This window comes from Octopus bimaculoides, chromosome 26 (assembly GCF_001194135.2).
Source record: "Octopus bimaculoides isolate UCB-OBI-ISO-001 chromosome 26, ASM119413v2, whole genome shotgun sequence".
Taxonomy (NCBI): Eukaryota; Metazoa; Mollusca; class Cephalopoda; order Octopoda; family Octopodidae; genus Octopus; species Octopus bimaculoides.
This window is the reverse complement of record NC_069006.1, coordinates 23,075,785-23,084,868: the sequence shown is the minus strand read 5'-3', so window position 1 is coordinate 23,084,868 and position 9,084 is coordinate 23,075,785. Positions and strand designations below refer to the sequence as shown.

The following is a 9,084-nucleotide window of genomic DNA, read 5'->3' as shown; positions in this document are numbered from 1 at the left end:
CAGAGTACCAAGTCAGAGTACCAACCTATCAAAGAAAAAGCATTGTGAAGGGAGGTAAAGTGAGAAACTTGTTTAAGGGAGATAATTAAACCTAGAAATTTATAAAGTATATAAAAGTAGTTTATATTTCCATGGAATTTTTAATACATTTATTCACAAAAAATTATTCAGCAAGTGAGGTGCAATGATAATAATTGTAGGAATTCATGGCTAAAGAGAGATAAAGAATGAAAAGGTCGATTTAATGGTAAAAACAAAAAGGTGGATTTTGTGAAGATGGTGGTGATGGTGAAAGCAGAATATTGTGACTTTCATGCAGTGGAAAGTGTAAAAAAGTCAAGAGAATTATGGGATGTAACAGAAGCAGAGTGTAACTTGAAGTCTGTTATATTTGTCCATCATATTTTTACCTGCACTGTTAGTGTTTGGGCGGGGTAATATGGCTTTTACAGACAGAAATAATCTTGCACTGTGTTACTGTTTAACTGCACGTTAGAAAATGAACTTTGTTAACTTGTAGCCATGTTTGGAACAGTGCAGCAGGAATTTTGAAGGTACAAGTATAACAGACTATTAGGTTTTAAACTAGGAAAGATTATTGCAAAAGGTTGCTAGAGATGATATTTCAGATGAATTTATTTTCCAAGAAGAAAAGCCAGGGTAAAGCAGCACCTTTCAGCAATATGTCTTTGATAATATTTAGTGGAAGATAAAATAGAAGAAATATTTTCAAAGAGATCAAAACTTTCATGTTTCACTTATGATATTTACTGCTTCTCTACTCGAATGGTGTTAATTTAACAGTAGCAAATCTATGATGGAATTTGTGACTGTCCTAAAAAGATGTGGGTTGCTTAATTTTGTAGTTAGTTAAATAATTAAATATTAGGTTTAGGTTTACAACCAAAAAAATATTTTTCTGTTGATATTTATTTCCCTAATACTTATGAATGATATTTTTCAGTAGATTGTAGCAGGATTTAAATTCAAAACTAGAAATAAGACACTGAAGTTAGAACTGTAAGATATCTGGGTATTTTTGGTATCTACATCTAAGTAAAGTTGGTGATAACAGAAATAATGCGGTGAACTATATGGAGAAGGGACAGAATCATTAGCATAATGACTAATTGTGGTTAATGAAGGCAGAATAGACAACTTCAATATTTTAATTCATTAAAATTAATTAAAAATAGAATGTAGACAATGCAGTTGGTGAATGTCTAAGATCTTGGCAGCATGATAACAACTCTAAATCATATTTTGCCAATCATATTCTGTTCTAAATAATATTTTTATAAAGAACAAGTCAATAGCTGTCACCTCAAAGAGTAGGAAACTAATTGTATTTTCCACAGAAAACAAGAAAATCTTAAAAGACTAGACCATGTTTCAGTGTACATTCTTCATTGATTTGCATGAGTAGAGATCACTATGACAATTATTAGCAGCTTATAAACATTTGATTTCTAATCAAGTGGTGATATTAAGTTAGACATGGCCTGGGCAAATCTTTGGCTGAAACATCTAAGTAATTAATAAAATATACTCAATAAATAGTACATTAAGTTAATCATGTTATGAAGATGACGAAAATGATGATGAAAACAAGAACTGATGATTATATAGTAGCTGTTGTTACAGGTGGGTGACAGGAAAGTACTGCTATTCCTTCCAAAATGCACTGTTTGAGGTCTGTTGTTCACTGGGCCCTTTTAACATCAAATATTTGTCTTCAACGCTAATTTTCTCATGTATGGAATTAATAATAGAGTTGTGATCTACAGCATACAGATAGAATAAGACAAAGTTAAAATAAGCAGAAAGGTGAGGTGCAGATGTAAGTATAGAGAGTAACCTTGTGAAGAGTAGCAGGATGTTTGCTTTAGAAAAGAGTGGAATGAGCATAACAGAACTGGCTTAGCTAGAAGTGAGGTGAACATCAGAACTGACAGCAAATTTTCAAGGTTTTGATAGAAGAGAAAGGGGAATAAAATAGCTGCCATTAAAGACATATTGCTAACAAGCAAGAGGTAAACACAACATGCCAATGTGTGAAAGAGTGAGAGTGGGCTGGTGAATTAAGATGAATTAGAACAAGGATAACTCTTGGAGTGTAGACACAATGAATTCTGTATGCAATCAATTCAGGTCAAATTTTGTCAGAGTAGGAAATATAGACAACTGAGCCGACTTCAGTATATAGCTGGTACTGATATATTTTAGTACCAGAGACACATAAAATGCGAAGTCATTCTCTAGTTGGTTTATTCCTACCATACAATTACTTAGATGATATAAAGGTCATTAATAAGAACAATATGGAGAAATAGTCAATTAAACCTATGTCTGATCCCAATTGTATTAACTCTCAAAAGATCAATATCAAAATGTGACAGAAATATTTTCATCAAATATATAGGACATTAAGAATCAAATATAGAGGATATTAAAACTGTTTGGTTTCATTGCTGAAAGAGTGCCCCGATTAAGGGTAAAATTCAGGAGAAATTGAAGCAAAGTGAAGCCTGAGAAAAAGGTTTTGAAACTGGTGCATACTCTCGTGTGACAACAAAAGGCCGGCAGAGGGTATGTTTAAAATAAATTGTAAAAAGAAAGTAAAATAAATAAAAATGTAAATAAAATATCATAATGAAAAAAATAAATAAAAATGAAATAAAAAATAAAAAGCTGAGTAGAATTTGTGTTAGATATTTCTCCCAAAACTCAAAAGAATCAATGACTGAATAATCAAAGAATTTAGAAATGATATTTAAGTTTGGTTTAGACGGCAAAATAAACAGATAACTATTTGATTATCAAAAATGTTATTACATTTGTAATATTATAATAGTTTTTTTCTTCACTAATACTATGTTCCCTTTATGAAAAGTCATTGAAACTAATATTTATAGTCGATGAAGAATGTAAAAGTCATCCAACTCCCTGTCTGAGTTTAAACCTAGAAATTGAATTGACAAGCAGTGTAGCTGCAGTTATTATAGTATAATGAATTAGACAGGTAAAACAATTTGTTAACAACTCAATTGAATCACAGATGTCAGCTACATAAAAAAAAACAATAAGTAAATTAGTGCTAATACATTTAAAGCAGGAAACATTGTAAAACTATCAAAAATAAATACGCAATGAGAAAAAAAAACAGAAGAAAACAATATAAGTCATTGACTAATATGATTTTCATATATGTTAACATTAATTTTACCTCTTGTGCTCTATGTACAAGGCAGTAATGACTTATTGAACCTCTAAACAAATCTATTTTCCTATACTCAATGAATACACAATATGTATATTCACTACTTCATCAAGCATGGTGAAGATTAGGCTTCACTAATGAAGTCATAATAATACTGAAACATATTTGTAGTTATCTCCCATGCTTGTTGAAAAACAATACTGATTCCTCGCATTTGCACAAGGCCACATATTTTGGTGGAGTGTCACAATTTCAACAAAATTGGAATCACTGAAGAATTATGATTTGTTTATCTCCCACATTTTAATTTCTACTTAGCTATTTTTATGCATCATTCATTAAATATGTCAACATTAACTTACTGATCAATTTCTGTGTTTAATCTGTTTGTTAAGTTGTCTACTAAAACATTTTGTCTGGTCAACACTTTCTGGAGCTTCCATATATCTCGTAGGACTATGGGCCAGAAGCTGAAAAGTTCCTCTCTAATGTGAAAGCCTGAGCAAGGTTTTTCAAAATCTTTACAGATATTACTATTAATGTAAATATTAGAATACTTGTAACATGTATAATGTAGATATAACTACAATTATTTATTTGGAAGCATTAACTGTGGAGACCACAAATGATGTAGATGTCCTATTGTTCTCTCAAGTTTAAGTTGTCAGAAAAATAACTCAAGAGAACAATAGGATGTTTCTATATCATCTGTAATCTCCAAAGCTAAAGCTTTCCTAATATATAACTGTATCAACATATTCATGGGTTAGATGTTCTGATTTATTGTGTTCTAAACAAATATTTTCTTCTAACTATTTAGAAAATGCATCTTTAGAAATTCTGTCTTTGTTCTATTGAGTTTTGGGCAGAAATAAAGAGAGACAGAAAGAGACAGAGAGAAAGAGCGAGAAAAAAAAGGAGAAAAAAATTGTTAATAAAAGGTGGAGAAGACTTCTGGAAAAGAAGTGCCAATCCACCTGACCACTTCAGCAAAGATGCTAGAGACAGGTAAGATAAGCATATATACCTCCTCGAGACAAGACTATTTCTGTGTTCCCAGGTCTCACTGGGGGACAAAAGAAGAAATTCAGTAGAAAGACGATTAATAAAAAAAATTGGTTGGTTTTTCATTTTCGTTACAAAATACATGTCAAAAAAGTTAATTGATTAATTAATCAATCAAAATACACATTCATTAAGTTGCTAAACTAAGAGGAACAACATCAACAATAAACATAAGAATACATACAACATGAAAAGAGACAAAAAATCCTTGTGTTTTCTTTTTTAATATTATTAAATCTGGTATAGCTGGTGTTGGTTAGATCAAAGAGTGGGGAAATAAGTGAAACTGGTTAATGGAATAGATTTTTTTCAATAGCTGGACCATCTTCCCCAATAAAGAAAATGACAAAAAAAAAAAAAAAAAAAAAAAAAAAAACTTCCAAGAACTTGAATTCATCAGAAAGAAGTAATATTGAAAATAATAATTTTAATTCTTTTTGTTTTTTGACTAAGCAGAACAAAGCAAATTTTTTTAATTTTTTTTATAGAGGAATGAATATATTGGTCTTCATCTGTAAAAGAACTAAGCTCTTTGATTTGACCTGGTAGAACAGTAAAGAGACTTTAAGTGTGCGCTGAGAGTAATGAAAAGGAATCTAAAGGGAATAGGCAGAGATTAGTGCCAAGAACATGGCACAAATTCAAAACCTCAGAGACAGTGCTGATAATGATTTCTTGATAGGTACAAAGTGTAAAGTTGATTAAATTAACTTTGGGTATTTGACTGCTACTTTCATCCTCCTGACACTGGAAGAATGAAGGGTAAAAACTGACCCCAGAGAACAGGAAGAAAGATAAAACTGTCTCCATCCTCCTCCATTGCTCCATGGGATTTTAGCTCAAAACACAGCGTAGCAAAACAATGAAATATCACCAGGCATTCTCTCTAATGCTCTGTTGATTCTGCCAATCCATGATCCTTGACAAAGGTAGCAATAATAAGTTAAAGAATTTGTTATATTTATGCCAAGTAAGAGTTACAAATTACTAAGAGTAAAGAAGTTTTTTAAGTGACAGGAGAGAGCAAGAAATGAATACAATAGAACAGTAAGTTAATGGTATGAGAGAATATCAAGTTAATGGAGTGAGAGAATATCATATTAATGGAATGAAAGAATATCAAGTAAATGGAATGAGAGAATATCATGTGCACAGCTTCACATTTAAGGTCCACTTTGATAATTTTTCACAGCTATTTCAGCTATAAATTGATAATGAGTAGAAAAATAGAAAATTGATTAATAGAGTGTATAAAACAACTTTTTTATTTTTTTTAAAGAGAAAAATGGTATTTTTCTTCTCTTTTCTCATTTCCAACAATTTATATTTCACTGATTATCAAAAGAATTATAGGTTACATAAGAAAAGAAAATTATTTAAACATACAAAATTTATAGTTTTGATATCATTCTTCATTCGAATTTCTTTAGTTTTCTAACAACTCTACAGATTAGTTATTAGTGAAACACAAAAGACTAACAATTCAGTTACCCTGACAGGAAATCCAATATTATTCTAATGCAAACAGATGGTCAGGTTAATATATATATATATATATGTATGTATGTATGTATGTATGTATGTATGTATGTATGTTTATAGAATAAAACAAGAAAAAATAAGTTAACTAGATAGATGGAAGTCATTCTTGGAAGTTTTGAAAGTTTCACAGAGATCTGTTTTTTGCCATTATTAAGATCTTTAACATATCCGTGTCTTGCGCTGGAGACATATTCTCTCAATTCTGTAATGATTGTTGCATAAAATATAGTACCAACATAGAAGGTAAGGTTAATTGTAGATTAAGTGGGTGAAATTTGATGGACAGCAAAACTGTGTGTGTAGAAGGAAGCTTGTTAGATGGACCAGATGAATGATTAAAAACTTCTTAATATATTGGAGAGGGGGTAATTAACCAAGGAGGGTAATTGTCCTATGGGGGGTAATTGTCCTGATATGTATATATATATATATATATAATATAATATAGGATAAATTCTTTATAAGAATTTATCAAGTAGTCAGCGTGAAAAAACCTCATAATGAAAAAATAACGAAAAATTTCGTAATGAAAAAATTCATTGTTTCTTCATAGATATATTTAATTATATATAATTAATTATAATGCCCTTTATATATAATTATATATATATATATATATATATATATATGATTGACCGTTGACTTAACACTATTCAATTTTTTTTCTCCGTGATTTTCTCCTTGTCTCCGTATTCTTTCTGTTGAAGAGCGTAGCTCGAAACGTCAAAGACTTTCCGTATTCCCGAGCGTCATACTAATATATCCTTTTGTTATTTACACCACCTGTCCTCGTCTGATGTTATTATTTGTATATTCTCCCATATATATATATATATATATATATGTATGTATGTATTTACATATATACACAAGTATGCATGTATTTACATATATACACAAGTATGTATGCATGCATGCACATGTGACAATTAATTCCAAAATCATTGTATGCTGTCAGTGTTGGAAAGGTATGAGAACCCACAGCAATTTTAGTTTTCCTGTCACAAGAATCCCTTGATTTAGTTCAGAGTGGTGGGGATTGAGGAAGAAGGTGATGGCAGTAGTGAAAGCTAGTCATAACAGAACTGAGAGATATGCATGTGTGCAGGATTATGAAGGACGGATGTTTTAAAGTTCATATTCAAAACAGGTAGCAAAAGTGTTTGAAATGTTTTATGCATTTAGACTGAATTACACGCACACACATACACACACACACTCATGTATATATACAGATGCACACATATACACCAAGGCATATATATATATATATATATATACACATACATATACATTAATGTATGGTGTATAGAAAGTATAAAAAACAGCATTTACCTTCCACTGGTGCGCTATCACCTACTTGCAACATACCAACATTGTCCTTGCGATGAAGTTTAACATTAACCCATTCATTGGCCTTGATAGGCTCGGCACTTCTGATGATAGCAGGGCCTGGTGAGAGACGAAAAGAAAATAGAAATTTATTGATGTGGCACAGAAGGACAACTAAGCAGTTGTCTTTTATATTTTACATGGTTCACTCATTTATCTGCAGCCATGCTGGGGCACTGCCTTGAAGAATTTTTAGTCAAATGAATTGACCCTAGGACTTACTTATTTTAAGTCTGGTACTTATTCTATCGGTGTCTTTGCTGAACTGGTAAGTTATGGGGACACAAATACACCAACACTGGTTGTCACATGGTGGCAGGGGACAAACACAGACACAAAGACACACATACACATATATATCTATATATGACAGGCTTCTTTCAGTTTCCATCTACCAAATCCATTCACAAGGCTTTAGTTAGCCAGTGATTATAGAAGATACTTGTACAGATTTTTCACATTCAATACTCATGACTTTCATAAGTATCACACATATGTATCTTTGTCTGTTTTTTTTTTCAGGAACAAAGAAACTCTTTGTTACCAACAGAATAGATTGTTTCAAGCTTCTTTAAAACTACTCTTATTTTATTTTATTTTATTTTCATATCAATGAAAGATTTACAAAAAGTTCTTTAAAATTTTGTAAGAAACAAATTTTCTTTTTACCACACAAATTTAAACAGACAAAAAAAGAAAAAAACAACAACAACAACAAAAACCACTGAAATCAAACAAAGGAATTTAATGGAACCAATACTGACCCGATCCAACATCAAATCGGAATTCCAGATAGCCATGATCTTTAAGAAGCAAGGCAACAAAATCTCCATTTCCATTCTGTTGCTGACCTTCATAGAGAATGATACCATCATCCAGAGTGTGGGGTTTAATTTGGATGTCAATAGTTAAAACCTTGTGGCCGTCATTGATAGCTGGGTAGGAAATGTAGGAGGTCTTGTTGAAGAATGGGTCTTTCACTGTTACTCCTGAGGTTGATGTATATTCAGGTGACAAAAGCAGGGGTCAAGAAAAAATAAATGAAAAATGTTGAAAGGGTGGAGGTGAAATGAAGAATAGAAAATGTATTTAATAATTTTATTGAGAATTGATAGTTTGTATTTGTATAAAGAAATTAAAAGGATTAAAGACATGAATTTCCTTGAGGGGTTGCAAGTATATACACTTACCATATACAAGTATAAACTGAGTATGTTACTAATTAATATCCTTTGATTATGAATAAAGTTAATTTCTGTGTAGGAAGAAATATAATTAGTTGAATGAACCTTAATAGAATCTACTTTATATCTAAGTCAAGCCATTGTTGTTTAGTTTCAGGTCAATTAATATGACCAGTAGATCAAAGGCATTCCAACTGTGACCATCCAAATTAGTCTTTTTTGAAAGTGTTGCTTGCATTAAGTAAATCAGTGGTGCTCAGCCAGGGTCCACATTGTCCTTTGGTGTCCATAGAAGATTTTGTTGTTAAAATTTATGTGCAATGAATTGGTTATCCTTCCTTCAAGAAATGATGGAAGGTAAGGAACAAATCAAACACGAGAAAGGAAAAAAAAAAAAGTTAGCAAAACTGGAAAACAACCATTGGAGGTGAAACGCAGCAGGAAAGTGTGAAAATGAGAGAGAGAAGAGAGAGCGAGAGAGAGAGAGGGGGAGAGAGAGAAAGAGAGAGAGAGAGGGAGAGAGAGAAGAGAGAGAGGGAGAGAGGGAGAGCTGTAATAGAAGGTATTGTATAGAGTTACTCAGTGCAAGTGTTAGTGACTGCAAGTGAAGGTTATATCATCTCACGCAGTTTTGGATGAAGCAAGATAAGAGACTGACAGCGGAACAAGTTGCATATTGTT

The 9,084-nt window shown here is 31.6% G+C and overlaps 1 protein-coding gene across 7 annotated transcripts in view; it reads right to left on the bottom strand.

The window, feature by feature from the left end:
• LOC106879161 (basement membrane-specific heparan sulfate proteoglycan core protein) overlaps nucleotides 1-9,084 on the bottom strand; it is a 172,540-nt gene that overhangs the window by 12,140 nt on the left and 151,316 nt on the right. For 6 of the 7 annotated variants that reach the window (XM_052976974.1, XM_014928600.2, XM_052976975.1 and 3 more), the window contains 3 exons: nucleotides 7,984-8,208; nucleotides 7,163-7,279; nucleotides 4,248-4,286 (listed from right to left, as the gene is read on the bottom strand). In XM_052976974.1, coding sequence (XP_052832934.1) covers nucleotides 4,248-4,286; nucleotides 7,163-7,279; nucleotides 7,984-8,208 — 381 coding nt within the window. The remainder of the gene's footprint in view (nucleotides 1-4,247; nucleotides 4,287-7,162; nucleotides 7,280-7,983; nucleotides 8,209-9,084) is intronic. The other variant, XM_014928601.2, reaches the window with a different exon arrangement.